The sequence below is a fragment of the Gopherus flavomarginatus genome, chromosome 4 (assembly GCF_025201925.1).
Source record: "Gopherus flavomarginatus isolate rGopFla2 chromosome 4, rGopFla2.mat.asm, whole genome shotgun sequence".
In the NCBI taxonomy this organism is placed as follows: Eukaryota; Metazoa; Chordata; order Testudines; family Testudinidae; genus Gopherus; species Gopherus flavomarginatus.
The window spans coordinates 100,611,455-100,638,817 of record NC_066620.1 but is presented as its reverse complement, the minus strand read 5'-3'; the positions used below and the strand labels follow the sequence as shown (position 1 = coordinate 100,638,817).

General features: G+C 43.0%; 2 protein-coding genes across 2 annotated transcripts in view; both read left to right on the top strand.

Moving 5' to 3' along the window:
- Positions 1-26,683, top strand: MYCT1 (MYC target 1). The gene is made up of 2 exons (XM_050949939.1): positions 1-91; positions 21,828-26,683. The coding sequence occupies exons 1-2, from the start codon at positions 40-42 to the stop codon at positions 22,358-22,360; spliced, it is 585 nt and encodes a 194-aa protein (XP_050805896.1). The 5' UTR covers positions 1-39; the 3' UTR covers positions 22,361-26,683.
- The window catches only part of VIP (vasoactive intestinal peptide), a 60,440-nt gene continuing 33,102 nt past the window's right edge, over positions 26-27,363 (top strand). Inside the window, exon 1 of the mRNA XM_050949917.1 lies at positions 26-91. Within this exon, the coding sequence (XP_050805874.1) occupies positions 72-91 (20 nt within the window). The 5' untranslated portion in view covers positions 26-71. The remainder of the gene's footprint in view (positions 92-27,363) is intronic.

Sequence of the window (27,363 nt, the reverse complement as noted above, 5' to 3'; positions counted from 1 at the left end):
CGTGGACATACCAATTTCGCATTTATTATTTTGGATGTTATGGATAAAAACAGCACTCATTTGGATAGTTCATGGCCGCCAAACTTTTGGGGTAAGATTTTTTTTTACTAGAGTATTATTAGTAGCAATTATAACACAAGTATGCCACCAATTACTTTGTAAAATGTCATGTTATCACCGGGGCAGATTTCTAGAATTATTACCACTGAAATAATTAATGGATTACTTATTCTTGTGGTGCCAATATTTTCCAAATGCTCCTTAATGAAGTGTCAGGATAATTTCTTGAAAAATCCAAACAGTTGAGATCTAGCAGGTGGGTTTTTGGACCAACTCTCACCCATTGTCAGATCCAAAGTCCATTATTGAAGTCAATGAGACTTTGTCAATTGATTTCAATGGCTTGTTAAGCACCTAATCTCAGTAATTTAATGAAACTGCTCGTATAAGGAAAGCAAGCACGATTTGGCCCATTTTCAGATGAAAGGGATGTAGCAAAGACTAAAGGAAGTGCAATTTTTTGAATAATCGGGTTGTCTTTCCAAGCTGTGAAAGTTTTCTAATAAGCTGAGAGCCTCACAAAATCAACTCGTCTTCACTGTCTCTCAGAATCTGACCTGTTCTTTGTCCATTAACTCTAATGTGCTATTGTTAAAACCTGGGAAGGGTTTCTTAACCAAAATATATTGGATATAAGACAGGGATATTAGTAATATCAAAATTCAGTAGGTAGAGTCACATGCAAAAAAAAACAAACCACCAGCAGCAACCATGGAGAGCCCTTCACTCCAAAAAGTCCTAAAACTTGCCCTGATTTGCATTACACAAGTCACATACTGTTTATTTGCCTATTTTAGTCTTATCATCCCTTGTGATCTTTTCAGGAGTCCTTGCAATATGTAAACCTACAAAATAATATACTCTAAAAACAACAGAGGCCTGCTTTACTATGAGGATGCATTGGGAGTAAAGTGGGAGATAAGCTTATGGGACACATTTGCGGGAGTTCCTTTGTGTCACCTTGTGTGAGTAACAGACCTTTGAGTGCCATTCTCTGATTCTTGAATTGATACGTGCACTTCATAGGATGTGCTCTCCTTGTTTCGGGTACTGTCCTCTGGTATCTGAAGCAAAGATGACTGCCAGTTTTTAGAGTGAAACTGCATATTTTTGTAAAGTAGCTATTTCAGAAAAGGAATGAAAGAGTGCTTTCATATAGCCGATACTTTGAGAATTCTTGAGTAAGAGGCACTACCTACCGTAAACCCCAGATTTTATTCCGTTCTTAGCCAAGTATCCAGAGCACTATATTTTCTCTCTAATAGAAAAATCCATCAGAAAGGCAAAGTTACATGAGACATTGTGAATTCATAATCCAGAGTTTCTAACTCAACAGGCACTGTGGTTTTCCAGCCAGAGGAGTCTGTGGACAAGGTCCTTCATCTGCACTAGAGGCTGGGCATCTGCTCTACTCCTGGGGCCTAGTGCTGGCACTATGGCCCCCTTAGTAGCTGTATTGCTATTACTTTTCTGCTCACTTTTGGGTGCCTCTCAGGGCTTGCCAAACCTCTGATTGTTCCGTGCTCCTGGCTGACTGTACAGAGAAGCACCTGCAGAAATTGCTATAATGCTGAGAGAGTCAGCATTCACTTCCATAAAAAATTTCTTATTGTTGCTAAGGAAATGATATTGCATTGCACCACAATTCCCTCCACTTGGTGACACCCACACAGTAGATCAACTTCTCAGTGAACCAGTGTTCCCACTGAAGGGCTTCCATGGTTACAGAGAGAAGAAAGAGAAGCCTCTGGCTCAGTGCTTCTCTCCTCAATAGTTTTGGGACATAGCAGTGGGATTGGCACTTCTTCTTTTCTGCCATATCACGTGGGAACGGGTGGAATAGGAGAGGAGATCAAATGACACTGATTTTCAGGAGATGTCATCAGTTAAACTGAGGGTATAGCATACCTGCTTTCAGCAAAGTCTGACTTTAAGAATACATTTTACACTCTCTTTTTAAAGAAGCATATAGGATTGTGGGCACTAACAAATTACTTGGACCCAATCCTGCAGTAGTTTACACACAGTCTTAAATTTACTCTTGAGAGTCATCCAGTTGGTTTCAATGGGATAATAAATGGGTAGACTTAAGCGTGTGTGTAATTGTTTGCTGATCAGGGACTTACTAGAGGTGGACAAAATTAAGTACTGTAAAAACTGTTAGAACAATTCACCATCATTATTAATCTATTGTCCAATAGCTAGTATCATACTCTGGAAATTATCTACAGGAATCCTGTTTTCTGGAACTCTTGAAGTTTCCACTGTTAACTTGAGACTATAGCTCTTTTAGAAGTGATTTTAAGAATTTTAAAACAATGAACAAAGTCAAGTCTCCACTGCGAGACTTACTGTTTGTTTATATTTGAGCACACATTATTCTTTTCCAAACCAGTCCATGCCACAGTATATTATTAAAAGCCCACATGTTCACTCACTACTAGGTTACCTCCTTCTGGCTATTCAGGGGATAAGCTCCATCCAGATCTGATGCCTCTTTCTGTCATTTGCTCTCACTGCTGCTCTTTTTGCTTTCTGGGACTCAGCACATTCTCTTTTCATGACTTGGCCCTCCAGGCAGGTCACTATTGGTGTTTCCCCTTTGGGGTATTAAAGTCCCACTAGATCAGCTATCTTTATGCCACTCCAGACAGTTTTCCAATCCAAGGCTAGGTCCTGGGCCTCTTTCCCAGTGGCTGTAAGATAAACTCAGGCCAACCCAGTACTCCAGGCTCCAATCCAGGGACCCTATGTCTAGCAACTATGGTCTGCTTGCTTCCATGACACCTTTCTACCTCTCTGCTCTATTTCCGCCCCCAGTTTTCCAGCCTAAACACTCTTCTTCCAGGAAACAAGTGTGCTATTTGACTGTCTAACCCCAAACATCTTCCCTTCTCCCAGGAACTAACTACAGATGACTTCCCCTACAGCCCCCTTCTGGCCTCAGCTTGCTGGCTTTGCACAGGGCCAGCCTATACCTGCTCAGCTGAGCTTCATCTTCTGTTAGGGTTTGCCTGTCCAGCCTAATTCTTCCCCAGGTGCAGCCTCTTAGTTTAATTAGCCCCTTGCCAGTTATCTTAAACCCTTCAGGTGGTGTGCGGAATGAGCACCGCATCACAGCAGCTAAGCAAAGTTGTATAGATATATATGATAGGAGCAGCATATATGCACAGCTTGGTTTGAGTCATGTTATGCGAATTGAGTTAGTAGTCTCAGTCCACTTCCTATTAGACAGCTGTCCACATCATAAAAAAACACCTTGAGAAATGACTCCCAAAACCCAATATACAGCACAAATACATGAATAAACTGTAAACGGAATAATTTTGTGGGAATAAAAATCATGAGTTTTTCTATTAAGTATAGAAAGATTTATTTTATCCTCCTTTCCTAGTGTACACTTCCATGAGTTTTGTAATAGATGTCATAGCCTTGTCACTAAACTTCCTCTATTTAATAGGGAAACCATAGCAAACATGTGATAGGATGTGATACCTTCTCTTTCTGTCACCTAGAGGTACTTAGCAAGGTTGTTGTAGCCTCTGGCAGCTCTGTTCCTTCCCTAGTCAATTCAAGAGATCTCAAGAGGTGCTTCCTGGTTGCAAGGAGGAATTATTTTTCCCACTTGGAAAGCAAGCATATGCCTGTCTCGGACAACTTGGCTGGACTAATCTGGCAAAGAAGAAACCTCCCCCTGTAGCCACTTATCTCTTTTTGGATCCCATCTGTTTATAGAATCATAGGGTTAGAAGGGACTGAAAGGGTCATGTAGTCAGGGGCAGCTCTAGACATTTCGCAGCCCCAAGCAGGGCGGCATGCCACGAGAGGCGCTCTGCTGGTCGCTGGTCCCGCAGCTTCAGTGGACCTCCCGCAGGCGTGTCTGCGGAGGGTCCGCTGGTCCCGTGGCTCCATCGAAGCCGCTTGGGACCAGCGAACCCTCCACAGGGATGCCTGCGGGAGGTCCACTGGAGCTGTCTGCCGCCCTCCCGGTGACCAGCAGAATGCCCCCCCGGCATGCCTCCCCAAGCACGCGCTTGGCGTGCTAGGGTCTGGAGCCGCCCCTGCATATAGTCTACCCCCTGCCAAGATTTTTTGTTGCCAATATACTCTCTCTGGGCGGAAATGGGAGTTAGGTGTGAAGATACAGTAGTACCAGTTTGTGTAAAGAAGGATCAGACTGCCAGTCTCGTCAGAATGGTGGCTACGGCCTCATAGATTTCACTGACATACTACTGATGGAGAAGAGTGCTGGCATGAAATGTTGTAGGATAATCTAATGTATCTGTGCATTTCTAGTGTACTCACTAAATATGGCATCTTGGGAACAGGGTCTGGGGCATCTTCCTCCAGAACTCTTTTAGAAACTCGCTCTGAAAGCGAATAGTTGTTTGTCTCCCATTCCCCACTTTCTGAGTGAGTCTCCCACTCTTCCTACTGTGTCTCTCACTTCTCTTTTCATTGTCACTTCCTTTTAGGCACACTTTCACTTCCCCCATGTTCCTCCTACACTCTTTGCACTCCTCCATTCTACCCTTAGCAGTACAGCATAACAGTTCCAACAACTGCTGTGACAGTCTATATCCCTATGTCCACCCTTTTTACAAGACTATGATGGATTTTGTACAAACTATGCCTTGTGAGGTATCATTTGAAAACTCATAATGTGCTGATCATTACTGTCCTAGTAAAATATGTGTGGCAACATATTATTTACTGTATGGCTTGATGAAGACAGGCTCCAAGTTTAGAAAAGCAGGCCAGTTCCTCAGAGACAAAAGGCAAATTGATGCCTCAGCCAGGTGTCAACAAAATCAAATGGACTATCACCTGGATAATCAGCCATTCTTTGGCAGGAAGAAGGGCGTGAGCAATAATTTTACATCTTGGCAATGGAACAGATGGAAGTTCCTGTGAAAACAGACTGGCTGTCACCTGAACCCCAGCTGGAGATGATTCACAAAGAAGAGAATTGTTACAAAAATGGGGAGCAAACTTCCCTGATTACCTCTTTCCCCTTGTCTTTACTCATGGCATCAACAATACTTGAAAGACAAAAGAAGCCGCATAGAATTTGGGGGAAGGGTCCTGGCTGAAAGGATTCCAGGCAGACTGCTGTAAACTTGTGGTGAGAGAGAGCCTTTGCTTTTAATTCACTTTAGCTTGTTCACTTAGCTATTAATTGTATTTTACCTTTAATTTTCTTATAACCAAATTCTGACTTTTATGCATCATTACTTTAATTTCTTAGTCTTTCTGTAGTTAATAAACTTGTTCTATTGTTTTATCTAAGTCAGTGTGTTTGGATTGAAGTGTCTGGGAAACTCCACTTGAGATAACAAGGTTTGTGCATATCATTTTCTATTAATGAAATGATAGACTTTATATGAACTTGTATTGTCCAGGAGGGTGCTGGGCAGTACAAGATACACATTTCTGGGGGAAAGTCTGGGACTGTGAATTTGCTGGTGTTGCGCTGCAGTATAATTTAAGGGTGGCAGGCTGGCTGGCTGAAGCACTCTTGCAGTATAGCTGGGGGTAATTTACCTGGTGAAGGCTGTGTATGAGTAGGCCAGAAGTGGTTGCTCTCACAGCGAAGCATTGTAAATGGCACCCCAGGTTGAATAATTGAGGGCGCACAGCTGTCTAAGAATCCAGATTGTACCCTGGAGAATGTCACAGCTGCCTTACTATCTTGCTATAGTTACGGACATTGAAAACCAGAACCTTGGGTCCATGTGTGGTGCACATGGGATGGGAGGGTAATGGTGGCTTTAACACATCATTTTCTTACCTAGTCCCAGGGCTGTTCTGTGCTGGGCCAGATCCCTGGCACAACCTGAAAGGGCCATTGTTCTGGCAGCCCATGATCACTAGGGTGTATGATGGGCCAGACACAATTCCTGTGCCAGCAGATTGGAGGTGGGAGGGCAAGGCACAAAAGCTCCCCACCACCTGAAGTTCTGTTATGCAGGGGCACTCCCCAAGAGGCCACCTAAGCCAGCTTTAGGGCAGCCTTGCATAGCTGGAGTGGAACAAAGCAGCTGGAACACACCCCACAATCAGGGCCTCAGACTCCATGTGCTGCGTCACCCTTAGTAGCCTTGTTTCCTGAAACAATATTACTGGTTTTCCTTTTTTAATCATTCCATGCTGGAACAGCTGTTTTTTTTAAATGGTGTTTTAATCAGTAGGGATGAGCCAAACCTGTCTCTGGGAAGGATGGCTTAATACCTCAATTGCAACTTTCCCTGCAATCATTTTCTTTCTGTCTCTTTTCTAGGACCCTTATTATAATGTGTAAAACCCAAAGATTAAAAGATGTTTCAGCAGTTTGACATATCACCCCACTTACCGCAGAGGGGTAACTTAACTCTAAGCACCTCTTTTTCCCCCTGCAGTTGCGGCCTCCTTCTGCAGAATCTTTGGGCTGGATTAAGACTGACTCCTGCCTAGATTTACAACTGGGATGTGGGAAAAGAGTGTAAAGAGCCTCTTCTGGCCTTGCACCTCCTGGGCAGGCATGAGACTACTGCAATCTTTACAAACTCTTGTAGGTGGTAGCAACTCCATGGGACCAAAGTAGAGAGGAGAAGGGCTGTAGCCTTTCGGCAGAACTATCCAACCATGTTGTATCATCCCAAAGTACAACCCCTTCCAGAGCTCTCCCTGGGGCAGTAGGGCTCTCCACCTCTCCCATCATGAACTAGTAGCTAGGAGCCATGATGGAGCCTTTTGTGTGCAACTGAAGATATTGTGATGGTACAAAAGGCACATATGCAGTAATTCTGATGCCTGGGTAAGCACGTTATCAATATATAGTACAATATGTGCAATGTGGATGAATTGATGTTGCTGTCTTTGTCTTAAAATTATTTATATTAATTGTTTTGCCATCTTTAATTGTCAACCTCACTGTGGGTTTTTTTTAAAGTAATTACCATATATAAAATATAGATCAACTCAGTAAAGTGTTTATGTAAATATCAAGCCAAATTTAGCAACTGGATGTGGAGGAGTAAAGATGGCAAAGCAAAGGGTGGTACTTCTAAGCAACATGGTGCGGGGGGGGGGGGGGGGCGGGGCGAGGAAGGGAACGGAGGGGAGAGATTTAGTGAGCTTGTAAGACCAGGAGTCAGAATATCCCTAAATTCTTCCTAGAACAATGTGTCTGCATCTCTCATAAACTGCCAATAGGAGCATATAACCTCCCACACTGATCACACCTTCCCAACTGGCAGACTCTGCCCTTTTGGAGCTATGGATCACAAGCATGTGAGTTAGCCAGACCGCCAGTTCTATCAAACAACAGATGGCTAAAAGTGTACCGTGTCAGCTACTATGTAGCTGTACTTGGAGAGGGTGATGAGGAGACGCTCCTTCTTCCTCAGAGTGAACCTGTGCAATAGAGGACAGGATTTTATTCACTGATTGAATACTCTGAAATATATTCAGATTCCTGGGTTAAGGAGCCCATTTTAGGGTGAAGTGTTAATTCTTATCATACCCAATGAGAGATTAGAAGTGCTGTCTTCTCTTGGGAATAACCAGAACTTGGTTCTATCTGGCTGCACCAGGTAGAGACTTTCTATGGAAAGAATTACACTGTCAGACAGTGTTTCGTTAATAGCCATGGATGGCATTTGGGGCACTGATAGTTGTGGCAATTCAGAGTGCTGTAGAATAAAGATGAAGGATGATGCGATGGTTAGAGCCAAGCCTGAGACTTGGGAGACCTGCTCTTGCACAGAGCTCCTGTGTGACCTTGGGCAAGTTACTTAGTCTCCTTGTGCCTCAGGTCTCTTTCTGTAAAATGGGGATAGTAGCAGTGCCCTATCACATAGGGGTGTTGTGCGGATAGATACATTACAGACTCTGAGATGCTCAAATACTATGGTAATTGGGGATACCTACAACAGAACACAGAATCTGATAGACAAAGAGGCAGACTGATGTGTTTTTTTGGTGTGATCCCATGGAAATACACAAAAATTGTGTAATTGCTTAACAATAAATTTATTTTAGGGACAGAAAGGAAACCTGTATATCACCAAAACTGAAATACTTAAACAGCGTTATGAAGGAATCCTAGAGCGTGATTAGATAACTCCTTATATTTTTTTTCTCCACCTTATCAGCAATCTCAGATACAATGTGCCTCCAAGACCTTCCTCTAATTCCATAGGGAAATGTTGCACCGTGACATGCATTTGATAGTGATAAAAATTCTCCTTTTACTTAACAAAAGATTTAATTTGTATGAGTAATTCTGTTTTTCTTATTACTGGAGCATAGTGACAATGTGTTTACATGGTGCATTTGTGGCAATTGGGATGACTCTGATTGCAAACTTGGTTTTGATTGTAAGCCCTTTTGGTTAGGAAGTGTGCATACAGTGTGAGCACAATGGGGCCTCCTTTGGGTCTCTTGGCACTACTGCAATATAAATGAATATAGTAATTGTAATCAATATAAACCCTGTCTAATGGAGACTGAAAGCACTGGAAAGGGTATTTTTTTTCTGAGGAAGGATCTAGAATGTGTGTATTCCCAGTGGTCTCAGTGTAACATTTGCTAGATGGCTTCTGGGGCAAGATGGGTCTCTCTGGATGAAACGCCAATTTCCTGCTTTCTTTATTGGAGCTGATATAATTCAATGCAAACCCATAAAGTATTGAGGCCCTTATCCTCAGGTACAGCTGAGGAGCGCACAGCACAGTTATTCACCATTGCACTCCCTTAGTGCTGGGCTGGCTGGCTGCGGATCTGATCAGGCATAAGCTAACAGCCTGAGGGCTGCCTAAAGATTCTGATATCCTGGCATCCCCTCATACACTGGCTACCTCTCTCATACTGGTGAAAGTGAGGCGGGTTGGTGTTCTAGCTATTATACCAGCTCTACACCACTTGAGGGTCTTCCTCTTCCCATCTACATTGACTTTAGGGTGATCTGTACTGGTGGTATGGTGAGGTCAGTCATGTCCATCAGGATTGCACCAAAACATAGAAAGCAATCCAAATCACACAGATGGCAATACAACATTCAAAGACTTCAATCCTCAGTGCACCAAGAGAACTTCCAAACACACCTCAGAGAAAAACTGGCCATATGCACACCTGGAAATGACAATACAAGTGTTGAAGACTGGGAAGCCCTAAAACAGACGATCCATGAGGTTTGGGAGGAATCCATTGGCCTTGCTACCTGCCGCCAACAGGACTGGTTTGACAACAACAACATTGAGATTATAGCCCCTTTGGACCAGAGAAAGAAGCTTTCTGTAACTGGCAAAACCAACCACTATCCAGTTAGAAGCAGAACATTTTCCATCAGCTCAAAGCTGAAGTTCAAAGGAGGAACTGAAAAATCAAAAACAAATGGTGGGAGGACAAAGTAAAAGAATTCCAAACATTCGCTGACAAACATGATATGCAGAGCTTTTTTTGTGAGACAAAGACCCTGTATGGACCTAGCTCATGTGGCCTCACACCTCTGAGATCTGAAGATGTAGCACCCTTCTAAAAGATAACAAATCCATCAAAAAGCACTGGAAGGAACACTACCAAAAGCTTCTAAATCAATAATCGACTGTGACTGATGACACCATAGACTCCATCCCTCAGCTCCCAATCTGGGAAACTCTTGCCAGCCCAACAACACCTGAGGAGGTCTGCAGAGCTATTAAACAAATGAAGAAGAATAAAGCACCAGGTCCTGATGGCACAACAGCTGAAAGTGGGGGAGAAACACTGACTAACAAGCTTCACTTGCTGCTCCTCAAAATCTGGCGCACTGAAGAAATCCCTGCTGACTAACATAATGCTAACATTGTCGTCATTTTCAAAAAGGGGGACAGGGCTGATTGTGGCAACAATTGAGGCATTGCCATCTCTCCATCGCTGGGAAGATTCTTGCTAGAATCTGACTGAATTGCCTGCTCCTTCCTGCAGAGGAAGTACTTCCAGAGTCCCAGTGCTACTTCAGACCATCACGAGGCACCATCAACATGATTTTTGCAGCTAGCAGATCCAGGAAAAATGTAAAGAACACCAGGAGCTGTATATGGTCTTTATCGATCTGACCAAAACCTTCGACTCTGTCAACCATGAGGCTCTGTGGAAAATCATGTCAAAGTTTGTCTGCCCAAGCAAATTTATCATCATTGTAAGACTCCTCCATGACCAGATGATTGCCTCCATCCTGTGCAGTGGCTCTACAGTGGGCACTGTGTGAGCATGCCTGATGTAAGCATACCACAACAACTGGTGTATGCCCAACTCAGCAAAAGAGAAAGGAAATGAGGTGGTCAAAAGAAACCATTTTAAAGACACCTTCAAGATAAACATCAAGAGACGCGGCATCGACACCACACACTGGGAGACAGTATCCCAGGATAGGGATAATTGACGAAGACTTGTCAGAGAGGGAACCTCCACCTTTGAGGAAAATCACCTGGCTCTGGTCGCAGGAAAATGCCAGAAAAGAAAGGAAAGACAACAGTCATGCAGCAATCGCGGCCCAACCCTGTCTTTCAACCATAGGCACTGACTCCGTGGATGCTCTGGGGCTCAAGCACCCACAGAAAAAATAGTGGGTGCCCAGTGCCCAACAGTCAGAACTTGGGTGTGGAATGTGGTGTTTTCTGTGCTGCTAACAACTTCTTCACTTGGGGCAGGAAGTTTGTTTATAAACAGAGACAGGGTGATTAAGATAACAAAAGGCTTGTCATTAAATTAAATTAAGGATCGTTAGATGATCCTGGAAAGGATTCCCAGGCACTCCAGTTAAAAGATAGGAAATAAAAGAGTAGGAATAAATGGTCCATTTTCAGAATGGAGAGAAGTAAATAGAGGTGTCTCCCAAGGGGCCTATCCGGGCCCAGTGCTGTTCAACATATTCATAAATGATCTGCAAAAAGGAGTAAACAGTGAGGTAGCAAAGTTTGCAGATGATACAAAACTACTCAAGATAGTTAAGTCCAAAACAGGCTGCAAAGAGTTATAAAGGGATCTCACAAAACTGGGTGACTTGGCAACAAAATGGCAGATGAAATTCAATATTAAATGCAAAGTAATACACATGGCAAAATATAATCCCAACTATACGTACAAAATGATGATGCCTAAATTAGCTGTTACGCATCAATAAAGATATCCTGGAGTCATTTGCGGTAGTCTGGAAGCACTATGTTTCCAAAGTACTGCAAATTCATAAGAATCCTTCTCACTGTGCCTGTATCATCCTGAACTGTGGAATGCTCATTGGCCTTTTTCAGAAGACTTAAAAATTATCTCCAGCCATCAATGGGATAGATGCAACTGAATAATATAGCGGCCCTTAATGTGCATCAAAATAATACCAGGGAACCTAGATGTAAATAAGATTGCTGACAGTTTCATCCAGAAAGCTACAGTGAGACATAATGTCTTTAACTGGGATGTTAGTGAAGGCAGCTTGTAGGTGATTGCAATGATCTTAATATACTGTAATTCATGATAATGTAATGTTGTAGTTCATAACAATTGAATCATTATTAAAATAGTAAAGACACCAACAATAAACACATTCAATAACTAGAATATGAAAGAAGTGTATAAATATGCTGAAAATAATCTCCCCCCAAAACTGGCAGAGTGCCCCCCCCAACACACATCTCTTCCATAGCAACTACTGGTAAAAACAAAGGTAAGCGCCTTTGCTTCCAACACCACTTGCAATGTCTGCCAATAAGCCTCTTCAGTCACCAAAGGACCCATGAAAAATTAAACCTGTGAAGGAGCTCATCCTTGACCTCGAGGGCTTGCCGCCACCGCTGACTGGTAGTATGACATAGAGTGGCTACAGGACAGACGGGGCCAGGGACCTTAGCTTTAAATCAGAGGAGATTAGGGCAATGGCCATATTATAATGGAGTACAAGTGACACAAGGTATAGCATTGTTATAATTGCCCCCACACTAAACTTTTTGAGACACTGCTTTCATTTCAAACATTTGTTCTTGTTTAGGCTGACACTACTAGATGTAAACGAAAGGCAGCTGAAAAACCCTGCTCAGCTGCTGCCTAACCCTGTAGATCCCTAAATTCCCTAGTCACCTACATTTATGCCTGTAAAGTCTGATAGATGCCTACATTTCTGCCAGTGGGATGCACAAAGCCAACTAAGTTCTGTCACTACTGAGCGCTTAAGCCCTGGTGAGATCCTCAAACTAAGCATTCCCTTGCCAATCTCACCTATGGGGCCTAATCCAGTAGGCATGCTCAGAGGCTGCCTAAGAGCAGGCTTATCAGATTGGGCTTTACACAAAATACAGCTGTTAGTAAGCCTGCTTCCTCCTTTTTATAACCCAGGACGTAAGAGATGTGAGTTCAAGTCCCCACTTTGTGTGATTCAGTGCAGGGACTTAAACCTACATTTCCCAGCTCCCAGATGAGTGCCCTACCTATTGGGATATTGGGCATTCAGGAGTGGGCCTTTTGTTGAAGCTGTTTCACTTTGCAGGAAATGTTTAACTGTTCTTTAGAGGACTGGAATGACTCCATAGCCCTAACCACTGGGCTATAGTCAGGGATGAAAGTAATTTAAAGGATTTACTGGTATGCTGGACTTCTGAGCAGAGGATGGGGCCTCAACCAGAAGGGGTGGGGTATTTAGAGCCCCAGGCACTTTAAACTGAGATTTAAAGGGCCTGGGGCTCCAGCTGCCACAAATGCAGCAGAGCCCAGAGCCCTTTAAATCACTGCCTATGCCTCCTGGCCACCTCTGCTACCCAGGGGTTCTGGCAGCAGTTAAAAGGGCCCAGGGATTTAGTTGCTGCTCCAAATCAGGTAGCGGGAGGACTTGAACCTAGGTCATACACATCAGCAGCAAAGGCACTAACCAGCAGGCTATAGGTGAGGCAACAGTAGCACACCTCCTCCTAACTTTTTTGCAAGAAAGGACTGACTTGGCTTAGGTGCTGAGTTCCAGGTGTGGGTTCATAGCTGTGAATTCCAAGTGAAGATAGGTGCCTCCCTTCTGGCCTAGACGTCCTGTCCCCTTGGCATTTCCAACTATCTAGATTAGGTGACTCCTCACTTATCACATTAGTTTTTGTGAATCCCTTGCTTAGCCAGCTAACTGTTCCCATAGGGAGAGGGATAGCTCAGTGGTTTGAACATTGGCCTGCTAAACCCAGGGTTGTGAGCTCAATCCCTGAGGTGGCTATTTAGGAATCTGAGGCAAAAATCTGTCTGGGGATTGGCCCTGCTTTAAGCAGGGGGTTGGACTAGAAGACCTCCTGTAGTCCCTTCCAATCTTGATATTCTATGATTAAATGTATATAGGGAGCCTGGATGCCTAACTTAGGGCTGAGGATTCCTCTGCTGGCAAGGGGCCTACAGTTAGGTATTGCAGTGCTGAACTTTGGTCCCTTACTCCTACAATATTTGTGGTGATGGCAGCTATATATAGTGCCATTCCTTTGGCAAACCAGCAGCAGTGATTCTCATCTCTCTGTAGAGCCTGAGGTTTTTTTCCCCCCACAAATTTATTGGAAATATTCATGTACCTGAAGACTAAAAGATGGGATTTATTTTTATGATGTATTTTATAAGGGATCCATTGTTCATCTTCCCAGCCACTTTTCCAGCATGTCAAGTGTCTGTACTCACCAGCAATATTTGAGAGTGAGGGATTTGTAAGTAGTTTGTCAGTCAGATTTCTTATGTCTTTGACAGCATTGCTGCAGGATGTCTCTCTGGCTGCTGTTTTTGTTGTCTTTCTATGTTACTAAGGAGCACCTGAAGCAGTTTGGTATTCACCCATGCACTGTGTTTGCCAATTTTGCAACCCACCCAACAACTGCAGGAAGCTGAAACTTCCTCCCAATTTGATCATGAGTATGAATAGAGGTCATAATTTGAAAGGAGGCACCATTTCCTTGGGAGGGACAGTGGTGTATCAGCTATGTTATTGTGTTTTGTTTTCTAGCTAGCCCCTTCATTACTGGATGTCAAATATAGACTATCATTTATATGAACTTCAGTAAATATAAAACTAAAACACTAATGCACTCTCTTCTGATGAGTCTTATTTAGACCAGTTTTAGACTGGTGTAACTGCACTGATGTCACTATCAGGGGGCTGCTGAGGATGGAGATTTGGCAGAGAAGACACCAAATGGATCCTTGGTATAATTCAGATGAAGTCACTGATGAATGTTGGGATCCACACAGGCAAGCAGATAAAACAAATCACAAGCTACATAGGCGCAAACTCACCGGAGAGAGAAACTGTGTGCATTGTACTGGGAACTGTTTCCCTTTGTCATTCTTCTGCTAAACCTGAGGTAAACATTACAGTGGCTGTAGCTGGGTGAAAACAACACACCCTGTAATGGTGATGGGGCGTGATCTTATGCCTGTGTGCTGTCCCTGCAGGCTATGTATATTGCCTTCTGCTAACTGCTACCTTCCTGATCCTTTTGCTCTCATGGCTCAACCATTCCACTGGAGGAACACAGAGCAAGTGTAGTGGTAGGGGGGAGAAAGGCCAAGAAAACATTGCTTAATAATATTACTTGAGTTAATCAAATATATTTTATACTATATTTGCCAAAAAAAAAGTGTGCAACAGTTACTGTGCTGCTTAGCTGAGGGCTGCTGTTTATTCCCACAACTGATAGCTCCCCAAAGCGTCATGGATTTTTCTCATTTGAGAAAAGATTCCAAACCCTGGAAGTAGTTTTAGGAGAAGGTCAAGGACTCAGTCAGTGTTTGAATGTGTCTGCACCAGTAGCAACACAAGGAAACAATCTTTCTTTGTGCTCTCTTCTCTGGAGGATAAATTACATGCAGGTGAATTCTAGATTTAGGGATCACATGTCAAAATCTAGCAGGACCCAGAATCAGATCTGACCAGCATGTCATGGGGCCAAGAACTGTTCTTCAGCTAGTCTTGTTACTGAGCCCTCATTTTAAAGCCTTTTGAAGAATAATACTTTGTTACCAAGTGGCTTCCATCTGATTACCTCGGGGTACTTTAATGTTAAAGTGCACGAAACAAAGTGTTCCTCCTACAGTCACAAATGTAGCGTCAGTCTTCCTGTGAGCTATGTATTATTATTACAAGTGTTATTGTCCTCATTTTCCAGATGAGTAAGCTGCAGCATGGAGAGGCAGGGGGACTTGCCCACAATTACAAAAGAAATGTGTAAGAGCACTAAATAGAACTAAGTTGCTTGGGTCACAGTCTTGTGCTTTACAAGACTATCCTTCCACACATAACCCAGTCTTATGCCCCGTAACTAGGGGTGGAGGGAGAAAGTGAAAGAAGTTCAGTGTCATATGGAACAAGATTTAGTACTGACTCATTGTATTTTCCTCACTCTTTATAGCAGAATTTTAACTTCTTGCATGAATCTAATTTAAACTATTGACTATAGAGATTCTGGTAGCCATATTATAGCTAAGGTTGCAACCAGTGCTCCATTATAAGATCCACAATCAGCCCTCTATTGACTCTTCAAAAACAAACAATCACCTTTACCATTTCTAAATGCAAAAAGCTAACTCTTACTTCTGAAAATCTGAGAAGATGCCTTGCCAATTACTACTGGATAAGAACTTAGCATTGTATTCTCAAAATGGCATGCACAAAAAAAGAAGATGCAATTTTTAATTTCCCTGCTACACTAAATTTAACACTAGTGGCTGGAACTCAGATATTATGGTGATGAGAGTGTTATGAGAATCTGTATAGATTAGACTAGGGTTATCTCCATGTTACCAGCCTGAAGTCAATATTCAACAAAATGCACTAACTGGTAAAAAAATGAGACAATCTCCAAGTGAAAACAAGAAATACAGAGAGGGGAAAGAATGGAGGGAAATGGGACAATCTGAACAAGTAATGGAGAATATAAATTGATTCATTAAGGAAACACATGGGATATTTTTGAACTGGTGATGCAGAAGTTAAATCCATCAGCAGAATTCTCTCCACTGACCTTGGCAGCATTTCAGTGGTAACAGATTTCTATTTAATGAGGGACTGTTTTTGAGAAATTTTTCTAATGCTTTAGGTTCCAACAGGATGTCCTTCAGCATCAGGCAGACAACAAAAATATTATAGAATTGCATGTGTTAATATTGAGGACCTTTTAAAAGTATCACATACACTCAAGTCCTTACATTAAGCTGAAGATCTGCATCTTTGATCCAATACTGTACATTTTCTTTATTGTAATGTGCTGCTAACTACAATGTATCCCATTAAAGAAATCGCTCTTCATTTGTGAAGTCTCCATTTTAACCACAATATTAAATATCAAAATTGTGAATAATTTTACTGTCAGGTTTTATATGATATTCTTATTAGCTAAGTAGTTACTACAATAAAAGGTTGTGCAATATTGCACTGTGGAATTATGTTCACTATATCAGTACATTCAATTGGTTTAAGTTCTTTAGAAGTGCATGCTACTCCAACTCTGTTTTTACAAGATAGACAGTAATGCTGTGCTAGAGGCTCGTGCGCTGCACGTGTGAGCAGATGAAAACCATATGTTGCTATTTCAGCAGTATTTAGGAAAATAGGCAGAAGCCCTGAAGTAACAGTTTCTACAACTGCCTTCGCACAGGATTCTTTAGAAGAGCCAGTTACTGCTTTGCTTAATTCTTTACATGACTGTGCTGATGTCAGGAAATAAACACGTTGATCTTAGATGTTTCCTCTTGGTCATTAGAATTACTCTGTCGTTATTATCCCTTTCAATGCTGGTCACTAGAGAAATCAAGTGAGCTCTCACTTGGTTTTTATGATTTTCATATGGCATCTTAAACTTTTCTTTTCAGCTTTTTATCAAGAACAAAGGCTGGTAATGTAGCGCACGTCCAGACTAACCCGCGGCATCGGCGGGTTAAAATCGATTGCTCGGGGATCGATATATCGCATCTAGTCTGGACGCGATGTATCAATCCCCGAGCGCGCTTACATCGATTCCGGAACTCCATCAATCCGAACGGAGTTCCGGAATCGACACGGAGAGCCGCGGACATCGATGCCGCGCCGTCCAGACGGGTGAGTACCTCGATTTTAGAAATTCGACTTCAGCTACGTTATTCCCGTAGCTGAAGTTGCGTATCTAAAATCGATTTTAATACCTAGTCTGGACGTGGCCGTAGACACAAAGCAAGTTTACTACTCCAATCCTAAAATAGAGTTTAATGCAAACATTCACAAATCCCTTGTAAACAATACTTCACAAAGTTTGTTTGAACATTCCCCTTCACATGACCATTCCAAACTCTGAGCAGAATACTAACCCAAGAGTCTGCACCAGAGAGGTCAGAATCCTCCTGAGTTTCTAGCAATTACCAAATAGAGCATTGGCCATGGTGCTCTCCATCTCCTGAATGTTTGCTGTGAGTACTTCTAGCACAACATCTAAACTTTTATCTATTGCTCTATTTTCATCAGTGTAGATTGCCAGCAGAGGGCAGTCTTGTTTCTAGGTAGGTAGCTTGGTTATGAAATTTAAACCACTGTACTTTCTGTTCATGAGCATTGTTCTCTTGATGGCAAACATAATAACTACACCTCAGGGACTCATGATTTTCCTATTATTGATTCAGTTTGGCTAATTATTTCCAGAAGCTTCTAGAAACCCTTCAGGTAGAAGAGTGTTAGATAGCTGCCTACTTAACCCAGCACCAGCCAGGCCTGCTGTGTAAGCCTCCACAACATCTGTTTGTTTTCCCAATGTCCCAATTACCTGAATCAGTCTGTGCTGCAGACAATCACTTCTGTTCTTTTCACCATTACCACACTGTGACCTTTCCCAACATTTGCCATGACAAAGATCACAGCTGGTTCATTCTGTCAACCCACTGATTCACCCAGGCTACTGAATCAGGGATTTGTTACAAACAGTCAGAGGGTTGTTTGGACCTGGCAATCAGTGATAAAGATGAGGGAATAGAATAATTCTAAACACTTGTCAGTTATAGAGATGTTGTTTTGGCAAACTACACACAACAACAATACTGTGTGCCACATGGGTTGGCTTATTGATCTGAGCTCAAGAATCTTGCTGGGCTTTTTAGAAGCAAAGTCCAAACCCTAGCAGGTTCAACTCCTTATCTCATAAGTGCTAGGAAATTTTATTTAGTTTATTTGCTTGTGATCTTGCATGAATCAGACTGCAGAATGAACTACAGCTGATGACTTGAGAAGAGACTGGTTTATCGTGGCAGAATAATCACAATCCTCACAGTTTCTCTATTCCAATTATTTAAGAGTTTACTGATTGGATGCAGGTGCAATTCATCTTTTGTCCACAAGTCCGTATTCTACTTAAATTTCCATCACCTGCTCAAATATGGCTTTCCATATCACAGATTATTTCATTTAGCATTAAGGCAAAATTGTGATGAAGAAAACCATTTGGCTGGCTTGCAGTCTGGAAGTCTGCATGCCTGAGATGGAAAACACCTGATCAACCATTGTTTCCAGCTTTAAAACACTGTATTTTGTGGATTGGGCAGTTGGGAAAAAATGAATCTCCAAATAGCATTCATGCGTTGGGTTGAATCAAGTTTTGTCTCATCAGCACATGCTGATCTACTGTCCCAGCACAAGGGAGGAAATGCTTGCAGGAACATGAAAGGGAGAGATGTGAAAAAGGGAAGGGACAAAAATGATCCTTCTTCATTGTACAACAGATGCTTTCTGATGCATCCTCCTTTAACCCAACCAAAGTCAAGCAGCTTGAATATGTCATGTTCTGTGCATGAATTTGCTAGAGCCTCCAGAAAGCAGAATTTGCTTGTCTGATACATAGCACTTCATTTATTTGTTATATGTTCTATGCAGCTGCTGTGAGATTTCAGTGGGGGAAGGGAATCACTCCCAATTATTGTGGAGAAATAGAGGCTTGCTCTAGCATGAATAAATCCTTCTCTACAGGAGGCTGTGCACTTGAATTCAGAGCAAGGACTCTCCTGTCTGATGCTAAGTTAATGTTCCCAAACAAAACCCTTTGTCAAATTTCAAATAGGTTACTAAATCATTCTCCTTTTTAATAAAACAGTAATAAAAGAGTGTGATGTCCCAAAATCTTAGAGTAGATTTCAGTATCGGGGACCGATCCAAACGCCATTGAAATCAGTAGGGATCTTTCAACTGACTTCAATGGTCTTTAATAAGGTGCTTTAGTCATAGTCCACAGTAAGGAGTTGTCTCATCCCGGGGGGAGTTCTGGATGTTTCATATTGCCAGGTAATAATGTGAGTGGACTCCAAGTTTGAAAAGCTAACCTGGCTCTTTATTCATAGGTGCTGGAACACAGGGTGTTTGTGGTTGGGGGGAGGAGGCTGGCTGGCTGGCAAAGGTTTCCATTATATACAGGGTTAAGTCAGTTATTTTTGTCAAGGTCCAGATTTCTTGCTCAAAGTATAGTTAAGGTCCAGACTTCAGAGAAAACAATTACATTATAATAATGCTAATAAATACATAAAAATATTTTGGGGTCTATTCAAAAACATCTGGCAGGCCAGAGTTGGCCCACAATCTGTCTATTGACTACCCTGGGTTTACAGTTTGGTTCAATGGCTCTCCACACGCTCACTATACAAAGTGTTCTAGCACCCCGTCTTTATTAAAGCTACTGTTTACAAAGGTGCTGCAAGTATTTGCAGCATGTGCACACTGACTGATTAATTTGTTCCTTTCCAAACTCTTTCCTCCTGTGGCCCATGCTCCAACTTCCAAGTTCCCTGCAGGCTGCTACACTGAGAAGCATCTTGCACACCTGCTACTACATCTTTTTGTAGGGCACTACGTATTCTCCCATTTAGAGGGTCAGTTCAACTTGCTAGCAGAGTGGGGTAGTCATGGGCCCAGCTCTACTGTGCCACCCTTGGCAGAGCAGCGTTTTACCTGGAAGTAAAGGGATGGAGCAAACCCCACAGTCCTCTGAGCCCAGGGAATGGAATTCTGCCCTGGATCTTGAATGAGACATAAAGCAAAGGGTAGGTGTTGAGAGGTGGATAGGGATAATCTCTAGTCCTTAACTGAAAATTCGGAAATTCACTGTCAAGGCTACCCATGTATGTCAATCACCAATAACTTATAGTTACTTTTAAAATTTACTATTTGAAACTGAAGCCTTTCAAATGAAACTTTTGTTCACCCTCTTGGTGTGGTACATGTTATGTTCATGGCATGCACATAGAAAGGTTAAATAAAAACATATTTTTGAAAGGTTGCACTGTAACTATTTAATTTCTTAAAATCTAGAGCCTTATCAACAGAGGAACCAAAAACAGAAACACAAAACAGGCTGCTCCCCGAACAGAGAGGCACAACTCATCCCATCTTAGGGCTGGTCCACACTACGGGGGGAAATCGATCTTAGATACGCAACTTCAGCTACGTGAATAACGTAGCTGAAGTTGAATATCTAAGATCGGATTACTCAACCGTCCTCACCGCGCGGGATCGATGTTCGCAGCTCTCCCTGTCGATTCCGCAACTCCGTTGGGGTTGATGGAGTTCCGGAATCGATATAAACGCGCTCGGCGATCGACATATCGCGTCTAGATGAGACGCGATATATCGATCCCCAAGCAATTGATTTTAACCCACCGATACGGCGGGTAGTCTGGACATAGCCTGTATGTAAACTGTCTGTTGCAATCTGACTGCTACTAGTCCCAGATTGTGCACAGAGCCCCCTACCATGCATGGAGAACCAGGAAAACCCATCGAGCATTTAAAAAGTGACAAGAGTCCTGTGGCAACTTATAAACTAACAGAGACATATTGGAGCGTAAGCTTTCATGGGTGAATACCCACTTCGTCAGATGCATGTGGTGGTAATTTCCAGAGGCAGGTATAAATATGCAGGCAAGAATCAGTCTAGCGATAATGAGGTTAGCTTAGTCAGGGAGGATGAGGCCCTCTTCTAGCAGTTGAAGTATGAACACCAAGGGAGGAGAAACTGCTTTTGTAGTTGGCTAGTCTTTGTTTAATCTTGAACTGATGGTGTCAAATTTGCAAATGAACTGAAGCTCAGCAATTTCTCTTTGAAGTCTGATCCTGAAGTTTTTTTGCTGCAGGATGGCTACCTTTAAATCTGCTGTTGTGCATCCAGGGAGGTTGAAATGTTCTCCTACAGGTTTTTGTATATTGCCATTCCTAATATCTAATACAAAAACCTGATCATGTGGGGAAGAAGATTATCCTAGCTACAGTCCTTTTCCAGAGCCTCTCAGTGCTGATTATTAGAGTGCAGGCAAGTGTAAGAGGGCTAGAAATTTTACACTTTGTGCAATGAGAGCTTGACATATATATGTCCCCAAAACTGGGGGTCAGGAGGAGGAAAACATCCATTAGCTTTTTGTGTTTCAGTGGTCATCTCTGACCAAAATCATCTCAGTGCTTTTCCGGTAGAGCTGTACATCTGGTCTGCATCTGATTTGTAATAGGTATTAACAACCTCCTGCAAGGTCATGAGTACCTTCCACTTCCAGTCTTCTCTCACTCTCATTGGTATCAAACAGGAGTTACTGACTGGAGTCACACTGTTAAAAGCTAGTGTAAGTGAGATCAGCATCAAACCCTGTATTTCTGTTGCAGCGTAATTACAAGTTGCATGTGTCCTCTATAATGTCACTAAATGAATATCTTTAATCCTTATTGATATTGCCATATCAAATTCATTTTCTAGACTGAATAGTCTGTATGGTAAATAAAGCAACCTTGCTGTTTATTTTCTGTGTTTTAGGTCAGATGATAATAGCCTTCTCAGTGTCCATGGTGATTGGATTGGTGATTGGAGGGATAATCTGGGCTTTGTTTACTTGCCTGTCCCGTCGCAGAGCCAGCGCACACATTTCACAGTGGAGCTCGTCAATCTCTAGCCGCCGTTCCAGACCTTCTTCTCAGGGCCATGCTGCCAACAGGACTGGATTCTACCGGAACAACAGCTGCGAACGCCGTAGCAATCTCAGCCTGGCCAGCCTCACCTTCCAGCGGCAAGCCTCCCTGGAGCAAGCCAACTCCTTCCCAAGAAAGTCAAGCTTCCGAGCCTCCACCTTCCACCCCTTTTTGCAATGCCCTCCGCTCCCTGTGGAAACTAACAGTCAGCTGATTACTCTGTCTCCCACCAGCACCACCACTACCCTTGTGGGGAACACCACCAACAGCTTAACTCGTCCTGAATTCCACTGGTCCAACAACAGCCTCCGCATCTGTCATTCAACACAAACACCTCCTCCTGCCTATGAGACCATCATTAAAGCTTTTCCAGACTCTTGAACTGGAGTCTTCCTTTATTTCTTTAAAAGGAGGACTCTGTTGTCTGAAGCAGATTTTCTGTATGCTCTGAAGGCCTCTGGGAAGCTCCCTGGTGCTGCGGCATGCCGCAGGCAAACAAAAGAGACATGTGCAGATGACGTTGATTTGCTAGGGCAAGGTGTGGTATCCTGCAGCCACAAGGATCTTACCCTGCCCCACCCCCAACTTAACTGGTCTGCAGTGTAATTCTGTATCTATATTATACCTTTAATTTGTAATCACTGTAAGGCTTTTAGTTTAGAAGAAAGAGAAACTTCTGCAGTCTACAAAACTGGCAACTTAAATGAAGAAACAAACCACATTAGGAACCGTCTGTTGATAATTGCTTACTATTTTCCTGCAAAGTTCACTCATTCATTGTGTTTGTTAGAAATCCTGTTTTTGAACATTTGTCTGTGAGTCTTACATTTTCATTAGATACTTTCCTTCATCTTCATCCTGGGTTGCTTCTATGCTTCCTGAACCACAGGGTTTCCTATAGCTCAGGAATCCCTTGGCAGAAGTAGAGTTTAAAGTGATTTTAGTGTCACAGTCTTGTGGCAGGTACCAGGGCCCCTGTTTTGATATTCATAGGGGGCTCCAAATGACCACTGCCAGTCCTGTTTACAAAAAATTCCCAAAAATATAGCAAAAAAGAAGTATCCCAAAATGTGTGCAATGGGAGAAATGTCTAACCAACTGAAAAAAGAATAACTCTATAAAAGGACTTCATCCTGCAACCTAGCAGGGATCACATTTTATTACCCTATAAGGTTACAATGATACTAGTCTTGGTCCCCAAGATAAACAACATGAATGGCAACTATTTTTTATTTGAGCTTCCTGTTTCTGTATGGGAACACTCATTTCCTTTCTTTAAATTGTTTCTCAATTTGTACCAGGGTTTTATCCTTCCTGGTGTGTAGTACAGTGAAATCCTGCATTTTGCTAAACGAAATTTCTTAGACATCTAGGGTGAAATCCTGGCCTGACCAAATTCAATGTCAAAATTCCCATTGACTCCAGGATTTCAACCCTTTCATCTATAATTATGAAACTGCTTTTGAGTATGAAGATGCTTAGGACAGATTAATGCCCATTTTGGACTGTCAGACCTGTAGAGCTATTATAACATACTGGCCAACTGGCTCAGAGGTGACCAATTACACTCACATGTGAGAAGTCAAAGCTTGGAAGCAACAGATATAGCACAGACACATGGATCTGCAATGGGAGCTGGTTCATTTCTAAGGTGGTGCATTTGAACACAGAGAAGGGCATTTCAGTTTAGAGAGTACCACCTGCTGTGCCAGGCCAGATTAACGCTCCTGTGGGTCTGGGGCTAATAGATTTTATGGGGCCCCTGTATACAAGTCTTTTTCCTGGGAAGGAGTTTGGTGCAGGAGGGGGCTGGGGCAGGGGATTGGGGTGTGTAACCGGGCATCACTCACCCCTGCGGCGCCTCCTGCTGGTTACTTCTGGGAATTAGCTCTTCCAGCTCCAGAGCGCCCTCCTCCACTGCAGGCCAGTGATCTGCCTTGGTTCCTGCTACAGGCCCCGTGTCCCTCCCTGGACCCCGGTGTCCCTTTTATGTGGGGTTCTGCCCCCTGGCAGCAACCCCTTTTCCTTAGGGGTTTCCCCTCCCTGGGAACACCCCACCCTCTATCCCCACTATGCCTCAGTGTAGGCTACTGCCAGTCATTGTCTAGCCCCACGGCCTGGGGCAGACTGTAGTATCAGCCACTCATCATTAGCAAAGGGGTTTGGACCTGCTGCCTTGGCCTACCCCTGGGTTGCACCCTACAACCCCAGTACCTCCTGGCCTAATTCTAGGCCACAGCCTTGGGTTTTCCAGGCAGGAGCTCCCCAGCCTTTCCCCAGCACTGCTTCACCCTAGGTACCTGCTCTGGTTCTCAGCAGCCAGGCCCTTCTCCCTCTACAGGCAGAGGAAGACTTCTGGACTCCTGGCTTCTCTGCCCTTATGCAAGGGCCTGTTGCTCAGTTTGAGGCATGGCCCCTGCTGCTGCCACTTCCCCAATCAGCCCAGGCTAAAAGGCTGCTTTCTCCAGCCCCCAGCCCTTATTCAGGGCTGTTTTAACCCCTTCCGGGCCGGAGCAGAGACCCACTCTGCTACAGGTGCCAGAGGAGGTGTGGGGTCTGAGAGGGAGTTTGGGTGCAGGAGGGATTCTGATCTGGGGCAGAGGGATCGGGTGGAGGTGAGGGTGCGAAGTGCAGGCTCCATCCGGAAGGTGCTTACCACAGGCAGCTCCCAGACGGCGGTGCAGCAGGGCTCAGGCTGCCTGTCATAGCCCCATGCCACTCCCGGAAGGGGCTGGCTGCTAGCACATCTCTGCGTGCCCCTTGGGGGGGAAGGGGAAGCGGGTTTCTGTACGCTTCCTGTGCCCACAAGCGCCACCCCGTAGCTCCCATTATCTGGGAACCAGCCAATGGGAGTTGTGGAGACAGTGCTGGGGGCACGGGCAGCACATGGAGCTGCCTCCTCTGCCACCTCAAGGGCCACAGAGACATGCCAGTAGCTAGCCCCTTCTGGGAGAGGCGTGGACTATGGCAGGCAGGCAGCCCGCCTGAGCACCCCTTTTAGTGGCCTGGAGATTGCTTCCCCCTAAAGCCCCTGCCTTAATCTCGCCCTGCTGCTGTGCAACACCACCATTCCTGGCTTATTAAGAACTCTTTGGTTCTTATGGAGGATTATGGGAAGAGGTATTAGTTACAGTGGGCCTGATCCTTAGAGGGCCTGATCTTGTGCATGTACCGAGGACCTGCAATCACAGTTGTGGTTAACGGGAGCAGTTCTCAGGAACAGACAAAGTGGATAACACCTTAAACTTCCTATATGGTCAGCAGCAGCTGAGGGACTGCATTGCATTGCATTGCATTGCTCAGCACCTCTCATGAATGGGCCCAGAGTAACCATAACTGCTCTTATCGCTGCAGTCTCTAACCCTGCTATTTTCTCATTGCAACCATTACTACTAATGCTAAACAACCTGTCCTGCTCTCTAACTTTAAAGGCAAATTAATTTGCCTTTAATCAGACTGACTGGCTTTTGTTCTTTTTATGTGCATTTTTTTTCATTTTAAGAAGTTAAACCTGATTGCTAGAGATGCACATTGTCCATACAGATTGCATACAGCATTTTATTTTTATTGTAAACTAAGAACATTACTATGTTGGAAAATGCCATCTGACTCCAGTGATGGCAGGATATGGTCCTAAAATAGTGAATACAGATGTATTGTTTACCCTTTCCCATAATACAGCAATCCGAACTCACCCAATGAAATTAATAGGCAACAGGTTTAATGAAACAAGAGGAAGTACTTTTTCACACAATGTTCAGCTAACTTGTGGAACTCATTGCTGTGGATGTTGTGAAGCCAAAAGTATTACTGGGTTCAGAAAAAAATTACATAGGTTCATGGTCAATTGGTCCAACAACTGCTATTAGCCAAGATGGTCATGGATGCAACACTATGCTTAGGGCCACCCTAAATGTTTGACTGCCAGAAACTAGGAGGGGAAGATGGGGTGGATTGCTCTAAAGTCTCCTGTTCTGTCCACACTCCCTGAAGGTCTGATACTAGATACTGTTGGAGTCAAAATACTGGGCTAGATGGACCATTGATCTGATCCAGTATGGCTGCTCTTATGTTCCTTTGTAAAAGTATACTCTTTTATGAGAGCAGGCTTCTATTATTGTATTAGATCTTATTGTTTTTATTTAGCTTTTCAGTAGGCTTCACTGTACTCTAAAGGCTTATAGTGTCTAAGTTCTCTCTTGCAGATAATGTCATCTGTCGTAACATTCCCAGGAAAAATTGCATCTAATCCTGCCCCCCTCGCTCATTGACTTTAGTGGTCTACTTGAATGAGAACAGCAAGGAGGATTTGGTCCACAGTGTGTAACCAAGGTGTTAGAAACGATCATTCCTTCACAGAGAAATTATTTTAAAAAACTGAATACATACTTGTGGGTTATAAATGCAGGATTTGCAATAGAGCTTTACATGATATATTATTCCTTGTATTACACTATATTTAATAAGTAATATAGGAAGAAAAGCTATAATGTACTGTATTTTTTTTCCTCTTGAAATCTGCATTGGACACAAAAACTGTTTTACATTCCCTGGATTAGGGAAGTTAAAAATATGAAATATTTTGTGCATAACCATTTTGGAAGTCAGCTGCTTAACTAACAGCTTAAACAATAATGGATATGAATATTTTGTTAGCATTGTGAAAACTCTGAAATGTGAAATAAAGGTAGAAATTATAATCTATGCTGCATGATTTTCCTTACACTACATTTTACATTTGAAAAAACTAAGTTATATGTAAAATCCTTGCTGAAGAAATCAGACATAAAGAGCTGGAAAAGTTATATAAATAATGTCAAGTTCAGCCTTTATTCTATGATAATAAGATCCAATGGCTAGAAGCTGATACTAGAAAAATTCTAATGGGAAACAAGACTCAAATGTTTAACAGTGAGTAATTAACAACTAGAACCACAGGATGCAGTAGATTCTCTGTCACTTTAAGTCTTTAAATCAGGATTGGATATCTTTCTAAGAAATATGCTCAAAGAGGTTCAAACTGGCAGGGTTTTGAGCAGTATGTCCTTGATGCGGGAAAGTGGGTAAGCATACAGTTAAGAATGAGTAGTCTCTATCAAGTCAATGTTTAATGAGATGGTTTATGTTTCAAAAAAATGCATTCTATTTTTTTCGCAAGTGAAATTTTTAGTGCTTTTCACCTTCTGTCATGCTGCAGGAAGGCTTTTGGAGGGGGTCATTCTTTTCAGAGATATTTTACTGACCTTATACAACAGCATTTTCTACAGGAAAATCTCAATGCACCCTCACATAATGAATTAATAAGCCTAATAACAATTCTGGACAGTAGGTAATCACTACTTCCACCAAGTGAAGCACAGAGAGATTAAGAGACTTGCCCACAG

Excerpts from the sequence above, each read along its gene's own strand:
- MYCT1 (XM_050949939.1), top strand. The coding sequence starts at position 40 with ATGGATAAAAACAGCACTCATTTGGATAGTTCATGGCCGCCAAACTTT. Across the intron at positions 92-21,827 it reads ATGGCCGCCAAACTTTTGGG|GTCAGATGATAATAGCCTTC; the intron begins GTAAGATTTTTT and ends TCTGTGTTTTAG.